At 52.0% G+C, this 20,001-nt stretch overlaps 1 protein-coding gene across 1 annotated transcript in view; it reads right to left on the bottom strand.

Moving 5' to 3' along the window:
- CERK (ceramide kinase) overlaps positions 1-20,001 on the bottom strand; it is a 57,232-nt gene that overhangs the window by 13,198 nt on the left and 24,033 nt on the right. The window contains exons 2-6 of the mRNA XM_058568131.1: positions 13,749-13,862; positions 13,237-13,359; positions 9,193-9,318; positions 7,958-8,021; positions 5,587-5,732 (exon numbers count right to left, since the gene is read on the bottom strand). Of these exons, the coding sequence (XP_058424114.1) occupies positions 5,587-5,732; positions 7,958-8,021; positions 9,193-9,318; positions 13,237-13,359; positions 13,749-13,862 (573 nt within the window). The remainder of the gene's footprint in view (positions 1-5,586; positions 5,733-7,957; positions 8,022-9,192; positions 9,319-13,236; positions 13,360-13,748; positions 13,863-20,001) is intronic.

The raw sequence follows: 20,001 nt of genomic DNA, 5'->3' as shown, positions 1-20,001 counted from the left end.
AGCCCACTCGCTCCCTTATGTGCCTAGTGCATGGTTTACTTTCTTCACAAACCATCCTTTAGGACAAAACTTGATCAGACATCCAACCTCCCTGCATTTAATCAGATGTCACTTGTACATTCAGTAATCTTGAGTCAGTGGAAATTCGGCAATGATCTCGAATAAAAATGAAGGAGCGAGAGGTTGGTTCTATTCTGCACCACGTCCTAGAAACCCAAGACCTTTGAAGTCCATCTTTGTTTCTGGGTCTCTCTAGAATCCCATTGCTCTGTATCAAGCAGACACTAAAAGAAGGTTGAAAATCTTACAAAAGAACTTCAAGTAGGGCCCTGTTCTGGGAAAAAAGCGCTTGTTTCTGACCTTGCTATGTCCTCGTACAACCACAACGAAGACGTGGTTTGATGACCGCTCTCGATGACAGCGTCCTGTCATTCAGAAGCTGCTTGAAAGGCGTCTCATCGAGGGAGGAGTAGGCGGGACAGGCAGTGGGTGACCGGCCTTTCTGGTCAGATGTTAGGGTCTGGGCCACACCTCGGGCTCCAGAGGGCTGGGAGGACACCCACTTCCCCAGGCGCAGAGTTCACCCAATAGGAAGTAACTGCAAACGCTCCCCACTGAGAGTGTAGGATGGTGCAGAGCCCAAAGGCACTTGAATTCTAGAGACAAACAGAGGAATTCATGGGGTCCTGCCCCTGGACTGGGGACACACATTCACTCTCTATGTCATCCAGGTCCTTTGGGCAATGAATATGGTAGGTAAACTGAGTTTCTAATAGGTTTCAGGGATTATTTTGCTGAAAAATCAGATTTTTAAAGAAAGTAATCAGCTCAGCGTATACCCTACTCAGGATCCTTCATGAGGCCACAGCCCCCCTCTCCCTGCGTCTCCCATCCCCGCTCTGCCTCTTACTCACCTGGCTCACGCCACCTGACCTCTGATAGCACCACCCACAGCCAAGCTCATTCCTGCCTCAGGGCCTTTGCACGTGCAACTCCTTCTGCCTAGAATATCTTGCCCAGATGCAGGGTTCTGTCGTCCCCACCCCCGGGCCTCAGATCAGTGTCATGCCTGAATGGCCTCCCTGAGCACCCTGTCTGGACTGGTGTGCCCCCCAACCCCACCGCTCTATCCCCTTCATTTCTTATTTAGCATCTGTCTCTCTCCCTGGCCTCCGTGTGTGCCCCGCCTGTTCACTCCTGGGTCCCACACAGTGGCTGGCCTAGAGTAGGTGAAGAAATCTTTGTTGAATGAATGCACGATGACTGACTGAAAGAATGAATGGCCAGAGCTCCGGGGTGTCTTCAGGTTGTGGATTCCTTACGTTTTCAGTTTAAAGAGGCCGGTCCGGCTGGCAGCTGGAGCGTTCCGAGGGCCAGCAGAGAACCGCTTCAAGTCCACTCAAACACCCCGATTCTTACTCCATTTCTCCCTGGTTTAACTTTCAGTCACTATTAACAGCTCATCCCTCTTGGATACAACATAACTCCCCAATTATTTCCTCAAATATCTGTGTGGTGAAGACTTTAACCAAGAGGAAGCCCCAGCTGGAAAGGGAAGGAGATCTGGTTCAGGTGGGGCCCCACATAAACCAGACTTGGTTCTGGCATCAACTCCTGGAGGCCTCCTGACGCTTGAGGCCTGGTGACAGGCAACCTCTGCTCTCAGAGCCCTGTGCAGCCCCTGACTGCGCACTTACCCTCAACGGCATCGGCTGCCTGTCTCCCTCCCAGCCCCAGGCTCATGTGCCCCGTCTGGGATGCTGCCCTCCCGGGAAGCTCAGTGCTCTGCCCAGGACAGAGCAGGCAGCAGGCAGCACTATTCTGGCAACGACAGTCAAGCAAACCGCCGTCTTTCTGCCTTACCCTGTGCGAGAGACAGCCTTTCTGAGAACGAGGCAGATGCAGGAAAGTTCAGTTCCCAGGTGGACTCAGCCCGGCTCTAAGTTCCAATACACATTCCTTTTGCTCAAAGTACAGTGCTCAGAAGCGAGCGTGTGTGACGGCTCGTCCCCACTCAGTCACGAGCCCAGGGACGGCTGCTGCAGGCGCTACGGTGTCCAGCACGGGCCCTGCACAGTGTGGCAGCCGCTCGACATGCTCCCGCAAAGGAATCGGGACCGATGAGCTGCTCTTTGGCAGTGCATCTTCAGTTATAGACAGGGCTCTACTCGGCATCTTGTCAGAGAAACCAGCTCACTATTTCTCCTACTCAGGCATCTGAATCTAAATCATACTTTCCTTACCAAGTTCACGTAGTGAGAACTGATAAGGGAGACAAGTGCCTTCCTGCAAAGTCAGCTTTAGTTTTGCAGGGTTTCTACGGGGCCAATGGCACATTGGGAGCTGCTGACAGGAAAGGCTCCGAGGGGGCCTCTCTCTTCTAGAACCCACTCCCACCAGCACAGGGTCACGAGGGCCTCTCTCTTCTAGAACCCACTCCCACCAGCACGGGGTCATGATAAGGAGACATTTCCATGCAGGAAAGGGCTGGAGAGGGCCCCTGGGGCTGAGAGGTGGTGGAGAGTGAGAGAGCCAGATCAGAGTCCAGGTTCGGCCCTGTCACCTGCCAGCGTGAGCCCTTCAGCACGTTATGCTCTGAGCTGGGTTTCAGATTTAGGACGGAGAATGCCAGCACCCACGCAGCAGGCTGCTTGGGAATCAGCCAAGGCCTGCGGGCACTTGGCACGAGGCCCAGCATACAGCAGGTCCCGATAAACAGCAGCTGCGGTCACCATCATCTGGTTAACTCATGTGACAGGAAGCCACCTGAGGGATCACTGTGGACCTGTTCTATCAAAGAAACAAATTTTGTGCCACAAGGAAATGAAGCGAAGCAGTATTCAAAACCCAGAACTTTTTGTCGACTTTTGACCCAGCTGATCCAGCAGAGGTCGCTTCAGACCTAAGCACAGAGTTTCTCACACGAGCACAGGCAGCTGGCACCCCCTCGGTCCCACACTCCTCTGTGGAAGAGGCTCCACGTGGCTGAGAAGCCTCTTCACCTGCCCGCGAGGCTCAGATGAGGTGAAGCTGCAGCCCGCCCAGGGGAACCTGACGCGGCCCCCACGTGGGGGAGGCTGGGAAAGGTGTGTCTACGAAGACCCCCCTGCCTGCGGGCGGGCTACACTGCACCTCCCCGTCCCTTACAGGGACGGTCGTGGTGTCCCCGCATCCCGTCAGCAAAGCCAGCCGGCCCACTCGACCATCACTGCATCCTTTTGCTCAGGAAGCACCAGGCTGCAAAGGGATTTCGAGCGCCAAGCACACATCCTCTCCTGAGGCTCCCTGAGCATCAGTCCCGTGACGTGAGTGCTGGTTGAAGAGAAAAGGACACTACTAGATCAAGGACCGCACGAACGGAACTTTCTTCCTGTAGACTTGCTAATACTTCTAATTGATGTGTCACTGGAGAGAGACTGAATTTATGGAACGTCAGAACATGACTCAAAGCAGTTGGACGGCGCCCTTCAGAAGCAGGGACGGCGCATTTGGGCTCTAACGACGCTCTGCCCTGATGCATCCAGCCCACCCCGAGGCCGTCATTCACCACCGATGCTCCTCCTGCGCGTACCAGACCTACTGCCAGCCGCCGGCCTCAGGGCCTCCCGGAGCCACGTCTCGCTGGTCCCCATCAGAACGCTTGTCCCTCATCCTGATTCCTCGCCTCGACCCCACCAGGCTGCCATGACCAACATCACAGGCTCGCCAGTGGCGCCTCCCTCACTCTGACTCCTCCTTCGACTCCTGGTGGCCACACCAAAGCTAAGCCGGAGTCAGAGCCGGCCGTGCGCCCACCGTCCCAGCCACCAGCGTCCTCCCTGGGACTCTGTTCTGCCAGAACAGAACGCGACGTCAGCCCCAGGCAGACGTCACCCCCTGCTGATTGGCCGCTGAGCCTTCCTCCTGCTGCATCTCCACGAGGCCTTCCGCACGCGAGCCCGACCCCGGCCCTTCTCCAGTCCCCTCCATGACCACCTCCGGGACCCCAGCCACACCCGCCCCGTCCTGAGGGCACGGCTGGTTCCCACTGCCACCCTCTGCCCCAGCTGACCCTCGGCACGGCTCCTCGTCCCTGCACGGCTGGCCTCTCACCTGTCACCTCTCAGAAAGGCCCCTGGACTCCCTAGCCGAAGAAGCCTCTCCTAGCCACTGGCCCAAACCCAGCCCTCAGGGGCACCTTCTCCGCAGCACGCCCACTACGGAGACCCTCTCGTGCCGTCGGTATGTGTGTCTGCTCCACAGGCGGAAGCCACCCCATCCTGTTCTCTGCAGAACCCCTGAGACCCAGAACGGGCACAGCACGCGCTCAGTCCGGCCTAAGCCACAGAGAAGCAGGGCGCCTGCCCAGGAGCACTGACTGGGGTCTGCCTGGCCGCGGTCGGGGAGAGCTCTTAAGCTCTTTTCAAATTTTAACAGCTTCGAGTTTTAGGTATTCATGCTACCATTGCAAATGGTGATAAAAGGCATAAAGGAAAAACAGATTTGAATATAGAAAAACAAAATTCATGTAGTCCAGAACACACCACACACAAAGTTAAAAGACAAAAGGCTAACCTGGAAAAAAGTTGTGAAACTCATAACCAACCAGGGTGACTATATCTGATACATAAACGATGCTGCAGGCAATGAGGAAAAGACAAAGGGCTGTTCCTGACCTCGGGCGGGCAGAGTGCTCTCTGAGCTCCCATGGCCCATGCTTTTCCAGGGACCTTGTGGCCTCACCTGGCGCCTCGCTCCTCCATCCACCAAATGGGACGATTATGGCACCAGCTTCACAGAGCTGTTGTGAAAACGAAATTCCATGGCCCGCCTCACGGAGTGTTTGCCCAGAGCCTGGCCCCAGGCCACTCTGCAGCGAGCGCTGCCGCGGAGGCCCAGACCCGAGGCTGGGGAAGCCGCCTCACCCCCGCTGAGCTGTTGGCACAGCCTTGAGCCAACAATGCACAGGCCTCACCCGCCACCCGGCTTAGCACTGTGATTGCTCAAGAACTAGGTGCTTCCTGGAAAGAGGCAAAGTACACTGAGCCACACACCTTCCGGACACAGCCCAGCTGCCCTGAGACTGACAGGGCCCCACCCCCAGTGCACATGGCCCCCTGCCGGCCCCAACTCCCAGCTCCTCCTTCCAGAAAACCAGCTCCACAGGCCCTCTTCCTCTCAACTGCGCTCCGGGGGCCTGGTGACAACTTAGCGAGCCCCCACCCTGTGCCCCCACCACCCACCCACCGCCAAACAGTTCTTTGAGAGCAGAGACTGCCCCCAGCCGCTGGACCCTCAGCGCCTCACGGCCGGTCGGCACTCAGGGAGCAGGACAGGCCTCCTTCAAACGCGCACGAGCGCTCCTTCAACTGCTCATAAACCGTCTCTCAAAAAGTATGCAATAGTCACGCGGTGATAAAACCACAATTTAAATTACAAAATGAACCTGAAAGAAAATCCAAGAACGGTACTGCCCCCCGCGTAAGCGGCCCCACCTCTAGGACACCTGTGCTAAGTGACCCAAGTGTGAGCAGGCGCTGCCGCCCGTCCGGTGGCCGAGTGCGCAGAGCCACTCCTGGGCTGAGGAGAAGGGCGCAGGCCCCGTACCTGCGGGGATGATGCCAATTCTGAGCGGGCTGGGCACCAGCGCTGCCCGGGGCTGGTTCTGGTCCACGCCGGCATTCCTCTGCGTTCTGCCAATCAGGCCATGCAGGATCTCGCTGAACATGCCATCCCCGCCGACACAGATGACCCTGCAGGAGGAACACAGGCGCCTGAGGTCCTTTCATCCGGTCCCTGCGACACCCACTCTCCGTGGCTCATTGTGGCGTTCCTGGGAGGGGCAGCGTGTCACTGACCACAGGACAGCCTGGCTCCCAGAGGACAATCAGGGTGGCCGACAGTGTGGCCGACCCAGTGTCCAAATTATTCCTGGAGCTCGTGTACCTGTGCCCACCACAGCCCACCCTTCGCTACAGCACTGGGCTCCCATCCCCTCAGCCAGATCTTTCTGGACCCTGTCAGCCTCCCAGCCCTCAAGGAGAGGCTCCTGACTCCTGTCGTAGCCATGAGGAGGCCGAGGCTCCGAGAGACCATGAAAGGCAGGGCTAGGACCAAGCCCCAGGCCCCCTGTGGCCCTCTCAGGCTCTGCTCAGAGAATGCCACCTCCTCCCCGGCCCACAAGCCCAATCCTTCCTTTCAGGCCAAGCTGCTAAAAAATAAGCAGACAACAGAACAAAAACAAAACAGGCCTCTCCTTCCGCCATGATCGAGGTCTCCAGGAACTCTGCCACACACCCCACAGGCGACCTGGAAACTGGACCCCGTGGCAAGGGACATGCAGCTTCTTCCCTTCTTGACACTCCCTCCCAGTCCCAACACCACCTCTGGGCTTCTGTCCCATTTCTGTCAGGTAACTCCACACGCTGGGGCTCCAGCCTCCACCCCACTGTCCCCCTGGGAAGACTGACCCCACTCCCACTGTGTGACTCTAAAACCCACTTCCCAGAACCTCTCTTCTTTACACTGCCTGATGTCCTTGGGGGCACAGTCACCCACTTGAGAACCCTGGCTTTATGACTCCTAGAGCCTTCTCAGAGCCCTGAGATGGGGGCAACCACACTCATGACGAGGGGCCCCAGCACAGAGACATGCAGTCAGCCCCGGGGTCACGCAGCTGGTGGGGTGCAGACCAGGCCCAGACGCTGGCAGTCCAGCCCCCCGCTGCCCCTTAACCTTCATGCTGGACCGACCAGAGAGGGCAGGCCCACAGCTCAGTGGACATTCCCCACACCGGCTGCACCCTTGTCCTCAAAGCCGGCTTTAGCTTCTTATCTCACAGCTTGATAAGATCACCACCACTGGGGTAAGAATCCCAGCGTGTCTTCTTCAGAAGCTGGTCCCGGGGACCAGTCAATTCCCCCCAATGTCCTGGAGGCCGTCCCCTCTATATGGGCCCTCTGCCACTGTCCAGCCAACTCTTGCCCACAACCCACAACCTTCTGCAGCCTCCTTAGGTCCAATCTCACCTCATCGCTACTCGCCACATGGCCTTCAAAGGTATCCTTCCGAAATGCAGCCCAATCCTCCAGCGCCTCCATCTATGCGCTGTCCATGGATCCTCACCGCCTACGGCTCAACCGCCTGTCCCTGAGTCCCATCCGTTCATTCCCTGAGCGCCTGTGCGTGCCAGCCCTGTGCCAGGTGCCGGGGAACAGCTGTGCACAAGGCAGAGGCGGCCAGCTCTCCAAGAGCAACGTGCCAGCGGGAAGACACGACACAAACGCAAAATCACACGAGGAGGCTATCTGCCGTGGCGAGGGGGAACGCACAACGCCCTTCCGCGGTGCTGCAGCCAGAAACGCACAACCTGGTTCTGAGCCAGAGGAGACGTCGGGCAGACCCAAACCGAGGGACGTGCTACAAAGCAACTGGCCCAGACTCTCAGAATACAGCCACACCAAGAGGGGCAGGGGAACTGCCGCGGGTTACGGGAGACTAGAGGGCATGACAACGGAACCAAAGGCAGTGCGGGATCCAGGATTTTCTTTGGCTATAAAGAAATCACGGGAGAACTGGCATAATCGGAATAAGGACGGCAAACAGATAACAGTATCAGCGTGAATTACCTGGTTTTGGTAACTGTATTCTGGTTCTGTAGAGAATGGCCTTGTTTTTAGGAGACGGACACCGAGATATTTAGGGACAAAAGTGATCACGTCTATAACATACTTTCAAACGACTGGGAAAAACCGTCTGTGTCTGTAGGCAGGAGAGCACCATCTCCTGGGCGATGGTCTCCATGCCAGAGAAGGGGTTTAACTCAGCTTTCCCGCCTTTTCTACTTTCTACAAGAAGCATGTTTACTTCTACAACTAGGCAAAAAACGTAAGGAAAGGGAGCAAACACAACTAAGACAGACGGTGAAACCGGGGTAGAATTTACTGTTCATTAGTCGAGATGAAGCAACCCTACTCACCCGTCGTATTTATCTAGATTGATCTCATATAAACTCTCCTTGGCATGGTTCGCACGCTCAGTAACTGTGGGGAAAAAATAACATTACATTGTACACTTTATATGCAAATCTGTGAATCCTACTTAAAATAAAAGGCAAATAAACCATTCTTTTAAAATGAGGTCCCGTGAAATCTTCAGGAGGATTTCCTATAAGAAATCCCTTCCTCGATCTGCCCCAAATCCCTCTTACAGAGAGAGAGCGAGCCGGCCTCAATGGAACGGCCTCTCTCAGAACACATTCTACTGGGTAAGACAGCACATTCTTGGCATTTAATTGCCAACAAATAATAACTTTGGAAAGAGATTACATCTTCTATTTTATAATTTTTCCCTATTATCTAAGTAATTTGAAAATTTTAGAATATACCAAAATGTAGAAAAAAAGAAAATGTTAGTCCCTAGTCTGTATACTCCATGTAAGAAACAAAAGCACTATTGAAATCCTACTGTACACACAATTTTGTGTCCCTGTTTCACCAACATTTTATCACAATCACTTTTTCATCATTAAAAATTCCCTGTAAAGACCACTTTAAATGGCTACACACTACTCCTCCGGATTCACCCCAATTCTATCCTCACGTTTCCTGTGAGGGAATTTAAGTCATTTCCCATGTTTTGCTATTGAAACCTGCGCAGTGGACATCTGTGTACATCCTTCTCTGCAAAGGTCTGATCGTTTTCCAAGGGAAGATTCAGAAACTGGAATACTGGGCAAAATCCCTCATTTTTAAGGCTCTTGACCTGCACTGCCAAGTGGCTCTTTCAAAAATAAGCTTACAGCAGACCCTCAAAGCACTAGGGCAGAGAAGGCCTGGCCCCGCACCCTCCAGCTTCAAGAACTTGCACTGAAAACCGGGCCACAAACGTGGTGTTGCACTGTTTCTTAAAATGTCACTTATTGGTGAAATTATTTCTAAGCCTTATTAATTGCTTGTCTCTCTTCTTGTAAGAATCTTCTGTCCTTGGTCTTTGTCCTTCTTTCTTCTTAGCGTTTTTCTCAGGTACTTTATATGCTAAGACTCGGCTAGAAAGGTCTACATTCTCTATTTTGTATTCTCATTCTAGCAGGTAAAGAAAATACATTCTATTTTGTTTAAAATAATCTTCTAGGATAAAAATCGTCTCTAGTGACTATATTTGAATCATTCTCATATTTATTTCTCCAACTTTAATACAGAATCTACAGCTTACCAATTACGTCGGTGGTGATGGAGGCTAATGCAAACAACGGTGCCACTTTCCTTTCGTATATCCGCTTGCCCTGTCCTTTCCCTCCAAAGGGGTTGATGAACACCAGTAAATGCTTTGGTCTCAATGCTACAAAACAACAATGTGTAAATCATAATGAAGGTGACAAATAATCAAAATGAAGAACTGTGTTACTAAACAACAAAAAACCACAGTGGTTTCAGAATTCTGCTTAGTACTGTCTGATAAAAAGTATTTTTAAGTTAAAGAACAGTGCTAAAGAGTTTCCTAATCCATGAAACGAGAGAAATGACAGCCTGTCAGAATGCACAGGCGCTCTGCACATCTGCTAGATACAAGCAGAACCCCCGGAACTCAGAATCCTGACCGGGAAGCACTCTCTTGACGAAGAGTTCTATAGGATGTAAATTCAGGAGGGTAGCAGCCCCATTTTTCATGTGAAGGAAGTGAGTCTGCAGAGAAGAAGAAGAATGAAACAGATGTACAGAAGGGAGCATCAGGAGAGAAAGACAGATGGACAGGCACAAAGAGGGCATGGCCTGGAGATGGACAGAGAGAGGGAAAGGCAGCGAGGCATCAGAAGGCCTCCCTAGTCCCAGGTTCCAGTCCCTTCCAGAGCCCCAGCTAACTCCCACACCTGCGTCTCCAGAGTCGCCCCTATTTTCTTGTAACAACTTCCACATTTCTGTTTGGGTTAGTTCAAGTAGATTCTGATACTTAAAAACACAAATGTAACTAACAAATCAACAAAAGTAGAAAGAAGGAATATACCCAAGAAAATTGAAAACCTAAGTCCACATAAAATCTTGCCAACAAATGGTCACAGTAGCCAAAAAATGGAAACGTCCCAAATGTCCATCAACTGACGACGGCATACACAATGTGGTCTGTCTATCCCACGGAATATCACTCGGTAGCAAAGAGGGACAAACTACTGATACACTTACCAACATGAGTAAATCTCAAAGACGTTATGCAGAGCAACTGAAGCCTTACACGAAAGAGCCCCTGTTACATGACTCCATGTATACAGAGATGGAGAGCCAGCAAAACTAACACATGGCAACTAACACACGGCAACAACAGCAAAACAACCAGATGGTGGGTGTCTCTGCACTGACTGGAAGGACCAGAGAAAGCGTCTGGGTGATGTAAGTCTTCCAGGGGCTTGGGTCTCACAGGTGTGTAAGTTCTACCTCAGAACTGTAGACAAATCCTGATCTCTAATTAATGACACACACGCACTTCAGAGGTGAAGTGCCCCTTGTCTGCCACTTACTTGGAAATGCAGCAAAAATCCGATTAACTAATGGATGGGTAGGCAGACATCGATACAGTAAATATAGCAAAATGTTAACAAATGTAGAATCCAGGTGGTGGGTATATGAATGTTTACTGTACAATTCTTTCCATTTTTCTGTATGTTTGAAAATCTTCATAATAAAACATTGGGGGAAATATACAACAGAGTAAATCAACAAAGCCAAAAGTTGGTTCTTTGAAGATTCATAAAATTGATAAATCCCTAATAAAGCTGATAAAGAAAAAGGAAGAAAACACAAATTATCGATATCAGGAATGAGAAAGGGGACACTGTTCCAGAATCTACAAATATTACAAGGAAAAGGAAAAGATTTATTAATAAATGTACACCAATAAATTTGTAAATTTGGATGAAATATACAAATTTCTCCAAAAAATAAAATTTACCAAAGTTAACAGAAGACACAGAAAATCTGAATAGTCTGATATCTAATAAAGAAATCGAAGCCATTAATAAAAGCCTTTCCACAAAGAAAACCCAAGCCCAGATGCTTTCACCAATTAATGCTTCCAAATATTTAAGGAAAATGTAGCCCCAATATTATACAAACTCTTCCATAGAATAGAAAAGGAAGAACTTCTCAGCTCTTTGTACATGGCCTGTACTGTAAGCCTGACAGTAAAACCAGACAGGGATGTTATCAGAAAGGAAACTCATAGGCCTATTTCTCCCGTGAGCCTAGGTGCGAAAATCCTAAACAAAATATCAGCAAGTCTAATCCAGAAATATATAGAAAGGGTAATACCTCATGACAAGTGGAGTTTATTCCAGGAATATAAAGACTTGTATTTATACAAAGAGAGATCAGTGTTCTTCAACACATTAACTCAAAAAGAAGAAAAATCACACAGTCACCCAAATAGATTCAGAAAAAGCATTTATCAAATTCAATACCCATTCATGATTCAAAAAAACAAACTCTCAGAAAACTAGAATTAGAAAGGAACTTCCTTAATCTGGTTTTTAAACATCTATTAAAAACCTAAGAAAACCATTCTTGACAGTGAAATATTGAAAACTCTCTCCTGATCAGGACCAAGACCGTCCCCTCTGCACTAGAGGTCCAAACCAGGGCAAAAACATAAGAAATAGAAATAAAAGGCACAGGAACTGAGATGAAAGAAACAGAACTTTCATTATTCACAGCTGACAAAAGAATCATCAAACTATTAAAGTTAATAAGTGAATTTAACAAGGTCATTGGATGCAAGGTGAAATACAAAATTCAATTAAATATCTAGACACAAGGAGTAAATAAATAAAAAACAACATGGTACATACACCACAGTGCAGTGGGGAAAAGGCCAGTCTTTCCCATAAATGGCACGGGGTCAAGCGGATATCCACATTTAGAGAAAATGAACTTTGACCGCTTACCTCACACATGCTAAAGTCAATTCTAAATGGATGCAGATTTAAGTGTGAAAGGTTAAACAAAGCTTTGAGAAGAAAACATCCTCATGGCTTTGGGGTAGACAAAGATGTCCTAAACAGGACACAACCTAACCATAGACTTAAAAAAAAGATAAATAGAAGTACATTAAAAATTAACAATATCTGTTCATCAAAAGAATGGAATGACAAGAGAGAGAAAGGCAAGCCACACAGCAGAAGATATCTGTGCTTCCTAAATCCAATAAGAGATTCAGGGCCACAATAGAGAAAGAAGTTCTACCTATCATTAAGAAAGACAATCCAACAGGAAAATGGACAAAGACCTGAACAGACACCTCACAAAAGAGGATTTCCAAATGGCCTATAAACCTAGGAATGTATTTCTCAACTCATTAGCTATCAGGGAAATGCAAGTAAAGCTATAACGCAAGATTATGACACCCACCAGAACGGCTAAAATTTTAAAGGTGTGGTTAAAATGTGGGACAACCAGAACCAACACCTGCTGCAGGCAGTGCCCCTGGAACTACCACTTTGGAAGACAGTGTGGGGGTGTCCACCCAGCAATTCCATCCCCAGGTGCACACCCGAGAGAAATGCCAGCACGTGTTTACCACAAGACACGTCCTACAATGTTCAGAATGGCATTATTCGCAATAGCCCCCATCAGGAAGCTATCTAGACGACATCAACAGGAAAACAGATGAACAAACGGTCCTACATTCACACCACGGAATACCATGGAGCCAAGAGAATGAACAACCACACGTGGGTAAACTTCACAAACATAACGTTGAGTCAAAAAGCCAGACACAAGAGTTTATGCTGCATCATCTGATTTATAGGAGGTACAAAATGGATCCAGTGGTTTAGAAGTCAGACAGCAGTCACCCCATGGGGAGCCGTGACTGCAGGGGGCCTGGGGGGCTTTGGGGAGCCGGCAATTTTCTGTTTCTTGATCTGGGTGCTGGTCAATTCGGGCACTTGTCTATATCTATGCGATATTTCAATTAAACATTAAAATACATAACATGATTAGGAATTAGGAGTGGCTGAAATAACAGAAGGTCAAGGGGCTGGCCCAAGTCTGCAGCTGGTCGGGGAAAGCGCCCCGGCCCCGGAGGCTGCGCTCTAGGCCCCACACTATACTGGTCCTCTGGTCAGTGACTTCTGCAAAGCCACAGTGATGGATCCTATCCACCTGGTACAGGAAGCTGTGTGCAAGGAGGAGATGTGGAGATCTCCACAGCGTGCACACGCAGCATCGCCACTCTTGTCTTTCTCCAAATGTAAAAACGCACACGTACTCAGCCTCTCCAGCAGGTCCCGGAGCGTCTGCAGCCACAGGTGACACAGCTGCTCGTCGGCACACCAGAAGGTCACCTTCCCCCACTTCCAGCGGTGCCGTCGGGCTCTCTTCACATAGTGCACTGTGGAAAAGGAACTCGCAGTCACTCAGAGCCCGCACCCCATGGACAAACCTCCCATGAACGGGGGCACGCGGGCCACGTGTGCCAACAGCAGGCTCGGAACTGAAGCGTCCCAACATTCTTTCTTCTTCTGACTAGTTAGTAACTTTCAAGGTATATGAGAAAAAATATCCTATTCTCAGTTTTTTTAACCCATGTAAAAAAAATAAAGAAAAAAGCTGATCAAAACCAAAACATTAATTAAAAGTAGATCTTGGAAAAATGATGTAAGGCAGTTTCTACAAGGATAAACCAGGGAGACACTGAGCTTGTTAAACAAGTGACAGATAAGTTCTCCCTCGTGTAACCTGCACGAAAAACTGGAGGAGAAGACAGTTAGGCTGTATTACCCGTGAAAGCGAAAAGCCTCTCCATTTTCTGCCATTTTCCGCTGGTGGAGTGCTTCCCGTGAATGTCCTTCTCTTCAACAGTGATGATCTCAGAGACCGGCACCGAGCAGGCATCTGCAAAGACACCACATCTTACATCACATGGATTCATTTGAATTCCCACGAACACAAGACGTCCAACCCCAAAATGCTGGGACATCCTGCTTTAACATTCTCACTAGAAATCCAAAAGTAAAAGGGAAAGTTATTTGTAATTTTTTAATTCAGAGCTAAATAAATTTGGGAAACTCAATGTCATCAGAAGATGGGGCGTTTTATCCAACAGAGTCACCAATGTAGGTGCAACTTTTCCAACCATTTGCTTAGCCATTCCAGCAGCAAGTTCGGACTCTCCTGGGCCAGCTACTGTGCTAAATACGGGGAAAGATGGTCAAGACCCAGTGTCTGTCTTCAGTCTAGCTCAGCGATCCAAGTGGGAAAGAGGCACAGAACTATACCGGGGACAACCAGCACCAGGACGACTGAGTGTGCATGTGGGTCAGGCCCACACCGAGGCCGGGGCCGGGAGCGGCAGGGGGCTCTGGAAAGGCCTAGGTGGGGCTGATGGGATGCAGGAGGAGAAAGGGTAGACTTGGATGGACCGAGGGGATGCAGCACCGGACATTCTCTACTGTGGGAAACCCAGGAGGAGCCGCCCGGGGCATGTTGGGGGACAGCTGTAATTACAGGCCTGCAGACGCCTCCAGGTGAGGCCTCCAGGCAGAGTGGACACAAACACAGCCGTGGGAGCCGTGAGGCGACAGCTCGCAACTGAACCCGTGGGCCTGAGGGACTCGCCAAGGAGAGCCCAGGCATCGGGAAGCAAAGAAGACGGAAGACAACCAGCCCCCGTCTGAACCGGCTTTGTTCCAAAAGCCCATTCGCGAACTGCTGTTAGGGATTTGCCATCTATTTTTACATAGAAGAACAGTATAATCTGTGGTTAGGTCCTAGCCTGGCTATAAAACCTGCAATCCTGCTAAAGTACTATATTTTGTAATAGCAAGATGAAATAGAATACTGCTGTAACACTTGTAGTAACTTTACATCATTTTTGAAGTTGCTGCCTATGGAAATCAAGCTATAAGACCCTGGGAAGGCAGAGTCTGGACGGGCTCTGACTACTTCCCCAGCCAGGAGAGGCTGAGGGCAGGGCCGTCCCTAGAGCGGCCCACGGGTCGTGTCGAGGAGGAGGTGGAGGAGGAACAGGTACTCTTGCAAAGGAGTCAGAAGCAGCCTCAAAGGGCAGCATGGTCTCAGGCAGTGTCTTGGCGCCCGTCACGCCCTGCTCATGGGTCATGGGCACAGGGTGTCGGGTAGGGGAGGAGGGGCTGCTCAGGGTCCACCCTCAGGCACTCCTCACCCGGAGCAGGTGAGGCTGGGCAGACCCTCGCTCAGTAAAGCCCTCCCTCCTGGGCGTCCAACCTCTCTCCTGGGCGTCCTGTCTTCTAGGCTTATTCTCCCCTCCCTTAGCGTCCCGAAGCTGCAGGCTGCGCCCTCCCATCTCCTCCCTTCTCCTCTCGTAGTCAGCGTGAGCACAGGATAGCCTCCAGGACCCCGCGGGGCATCCTGGACACAGGCACACCAGCGGGCTTCCTCACCGCCAGCTCTCAGAGCCCTTCTTAACGTCCTCCTCACTTCCTGAGGCGCCCCCGAGTCCAGCATTGATGTAACCCCAGCACGCCACGCCCTCCACTGCACCTGACTTCTTCTCCCACAAGACCTGAGCTCAGGGAAGGTGTCTGTGCATCTCCGGCCTCGGGCACTCGGCCAGGCTCATGGCGGCAGTTCAATAATGTTGACAGACTGAGCCAGGGATGGGCCACTTACTGATAAAGCAGCTCATACAGGATCCTAGACCACAGAGAGTAAACGTCAGGTCTCAGCACCTCTGGGTAATCATCACAGTCACGACTGGCTGATTAGAAACAGCTGACAGGGAATTATAATAAGCCTCAATGCATACAATAGTTGGGAGTAATGTAAGTCTCTCAATATTCAAACAAACAATTGACTGGTTTAAGAAACTGTACCACAGACAAAGACAATAGTCACATATGATGCCATTAGATTACTAAAAGTGACGAATGACTCAGAGGAAAACTCACTGAAAAGAGTCTACAGACTAGTAATTCCTAGTCCTGCTCATTCAGTTTGACAGACTCGAAGAACCCAAGCAGGAAGTGAGAGATGTCGGCCGCCCCGCACCACACTGCGCCAGGGTCTGACAGCGCGAAGCTGTGCGGTCCCCACGCGGTCCCGTGAGCTGTGTCATGAGTCCGTTACGTCTCCAGTGGCAGTGACAGGACCACGTCTCTGAGACACCCCTGGCCTCTGCTCATGCACCCTCCAGTGCTGCTCGGACACCCACGGGCACCCGACACTGTTCCCGGCACAGACTCCACTCGGGGAGTTGACGGCAGAAGGAGTAAGTCATAGTGATGTCAGAGCGAGTGCGGAGGAGCATGCACAGTGCAGCCGGGAGACGCTGGGGAAGGACTAGGGTCGGAGCAGAGCCTGGGAGGAGGCCAGGGAAGCCGTCCAGGGTCGGCCTGGGACAGAAGCAGGAGGCGAGGGAGATGGGAGGGATGGAGGCCTCACGGAGGGGCTGCGACTACGCAACTGGTGAGGCTTCACTCCGGTGAGACGGAGCTTGGAAGGAGACACCTGATCTGACTCGGGTCTGCTCCTGAACAACTGAACATGTGCAGGGGGACAAGGAACAATCACAAAAGAGGAATTCCGGGATGAACCCACATATCTTCTGCTACATTCGGCCTACCAAAAGCTTTATCTGCTCCTTGGGGTGAGAAGAAAAACAAAAATATGCTCAATAAGCAGGACTCGATGAATGATGGACCTGGGGTGGAGGACGGCCCCATCCTGCCTCCATCTGCTACCGCCACCTTACTGGGCGGGCAGCGCAGCCTGGACTTCACGACTATACATGGGGATGACAGCGTCATGCCAACAGGGACTTCGGAAAGCTAAAATAAGATAAGAGGTGAGAAGGATTCAAGCACGAAATAGGTGCTCACAAATGGTGGCTGCCTGTCTCGTCAGAGGGTGGAGACGGAGATGAAGGCTGTCTCTCCCTTGGTCTCCTGCCCCCTCCTGTGGTAAATCGAGGCCCGCCACTGAGACCCGACGCTGCGCTGCCCTGCAGGGTGAACGCCTCCAATGGGGCAACACTCACTGATTTTCCAGTTCACTTCGTATCTGCACGTCAGGAGCACTGCGCCCCATTCTTCAAAACTCTTCTCTCTAGTGAGGAGGCAAAGAACTCCACCAGGCATCTAAGAAAATGGACAGCAGCTCACGAGGGACACGGGAAACGTGACCCGGCTTCTATCAGTCAACAAGCGCACCCTCTGCCCCGAGGTCAGTTCACGGGGCAACAGCGGGGCCACCGATGGTCCTAGAAGGGTAAAATGACACCCCCACGCCAGTCAACCTACACGTGCGGGCACGGAGAGGCCTCCACGCACAGCAGCATATGTGGTGTGAGCACACTGAAGTATGACCAGGAACAACAATTAATTAGTGAATGCATAGAAAAATGATGGAGGAATGTCTTGCAAAGAGTTGTTGGTGGGAATTTGGTGGCACTTTCATTTTCTACGTAATATTAACACTTCTCAAATGTTTGCTTGCATTTTGCATAATCTTGCACTGCCTGTGAGACCAGATAAAAAAGTAAAGGTCTCCTGTAAAAGAGCACGCAGTGCAGGGGAGGTCGCTGGGGCTGCTTGAAGAAAGGCTACTTCCCGTGTAGACTGAGCCCGGCCAGTGGCCAAGTTGATACCAGCAACACACCCAGACAGAACTCACTAGACACAGCCAGGGGCTGGGAGGGGGCAGGGCATGTGCTGGTCCAAGGACGGAGAACGTCCCCTTATCGGGGCAGCTGCCCGCCTGTTTCGGGCCAACACCTGCCACACAGAAGGCACCCCCTTGCTGACTCCGTGCTCAGACTGGCGCTCACCAGTCATCCTCTGCGTGCGTGGGTGGAATCGCCCGCAGGCTCTTACTCATCACCACTGTTTCCAGGCTGATGGTGACCCTGTCCGTGGAGGGAGCAGTGACCAAGGCTCATGGGAGTCACCTTTTTCCTTATAAAGTAACACTCTGACACCCTCTTTTAGCAAACTTCTGAGGGAAATATTCTTCTGGAACAGACCAGTACCTGAAGGACAGAAAATACTGAAAACTACAAAACGCCCTGGAGGCTTCCCTGGACCGGGGCTCCTCACTGGGCACCACCAGCACCTCTTTGTGGTGGGGCCACCCTGGGCACCGCAGGATGCTGGGCAGCGTCCCTGGGCTCCACCTACTAGTGCAGTGGCACCCCCCACACTGCCAGACATTGGCCAACGTCCCCCAGGGAACCACTACCACGGGGGATGAAAGTGCGCAGCAACCAACCCCTTCTTTAACAGAAAACACAAGAGCAAACTAGGGCCAGTCTTGCGGGCACAGGGGAAGGCAGGCCCCTCTGTCATTTCACCCTGAGCGCTCTCCCACATCACAGACCCCCCGGACTATACCTGATGAGCCACATGTATGTCCCATGAGTGCCTCATGCCCACCTTCTAAATCTAAACCTGTCTTTTCTACTCTTCCACTCCCTTCCAGAAACTTCCTCCCCCTCCCGCATCCCCTGGCCTGGCGGAGGGTGCTCCGTCCAGCAGCTCACTTGCCCAGCAATGCAGGAACCCTGTCTGACTCTGTCCCTGTCTCAGGGCAGCTCCCAGCCTGGCCCCTCGGGCTCACCGCCCACGCGAGGCCCACTGAGGACTCGAAAACGCGAGTGTGAACATGGTACTGCTCTGCCCGGATCTTTCCGTGGCTTCTCCCACAGCCTCAAGACTGCATCTAGACCCGCTGCTGCCCACTGTGCAGGTTAATTCAACACCCTAGGCTGGGGGTGCAGCTGCCCGTGCCCCTTCCACCCCCACCCACCTTCCCTGCAAAGCCCGTTGGGGCACCCCCTGCCCCTAGCACTTAGAACACTGTCGGGGCCGCTGCGCTGGACTTGACCACATTCCAACCCCAGAGCCTACACGCTGCCCAAATAAAGCAAATATTCAAAAAGCAACGCTGGAATAATGAACGCGCACATGTGCCTACCACAGAACTGGAAGATCTGCAACCAACGTGCAGCCACGTCAGGACGCGGGCGCGCAGGAGCGTCCCAGTTGTACCGGCACCATTCGTCAAACCTCTGTCACGCTAAACTACAAAACCGAAATGACCTTTCTATTGGTGACTTTTTAACTTTCCTGAGATGAAAAAGGGAGTCCATCTGGGTAGCAATCCCCCATAACAGCATGAAACAAATCACGCCAAACCACCCCAGCGACCGAATCTGGCTGACGCCGGCCGTCCCTGACCATGTGCCCATCCTCCCTGTCCTTTTCTCCCCCCGGGGTCCCCACCGCCACCCTCAGGGGACCGTGCCAGGGAGGGGACTGGGCTCCCACCACCTCTTATTCGCTTGGGGAAGATCGCAAGAGAGCAGCCGCCGCCTGAGGCCCAGCGGAAGCCAGGAGGAGCCGCCCGCAGGGTTCTGGAGACCCGAGAGCTGGGGCCGGGGCTTGGGCTGGGTGCTTCCCAATCCAGTGGTGACCCGCAGCTGGCAGAGCCCACGCGGCCTCCGCAGAGGGCCTGCGGGTGTGAATGCAGTGCCATCGTGGGGTCGCCCAACAAGGTGAGAGAGAACAAGGGAAGGCACCAAATGTCCTAAGGGCCACCTGACCCTCCCGCAGCCCCTACAGACTTCCCTGCCCTCTCTTCCTGCGGCCCGTGGGGCCTCGAGGGAATTTTCTCCTGGCACTGGGTGCACCCGCGCACGCACGGTGTAATAGCTGGGGGTGGCTGTGTGTGTGTGTGTGTTTGTGTGTGTGTGTGTAGCTGGGGGAGGCTGTGTGTGTGTGTGTGTGTGTGTGTGTGTGTGTAGCTGGGGGAGGCTGTGTGTGTGTAGCTGGGGGAGGCTGTGTGTGTGTAGCTGGGGGAGGCTGTGTGTGTGTGTGTGTGTAGCTGGGGGAGGCTGTGTGTGTGTGTGTGTAGCTGGGGGAGGCTGTGTGTGTGTGTGTGTGTGTGTGTTTGTGTAGCTGGGGGAGGCTGTGTGTGTGTGTGTGTGTGTGTGTAGCTGGGGGAGGCTGTGTGTGTGTGTGTGTAGCTGGGGGAGGCTGTGTGTGTGTGTGTGTGTAGC

This window comes from Diceros bicornis, chromosome 25, assembly GCF_020826845.1.
Source record: "Diceros bicornis minor isolate mBicDic1 chromosome 25, mDicBic1.mat.cur, whole genome shotgun sequence".
Classification (NCBI taxonomy): Eukaryota; Metazoa; Chordata; class Mammalia; order Perissodactyla; family Rhinocerotidae; genus Diceros; species Diceros bicornis.
This window is presented reverse-complemented; position numbering and strand designations above follow the sequence as displayed.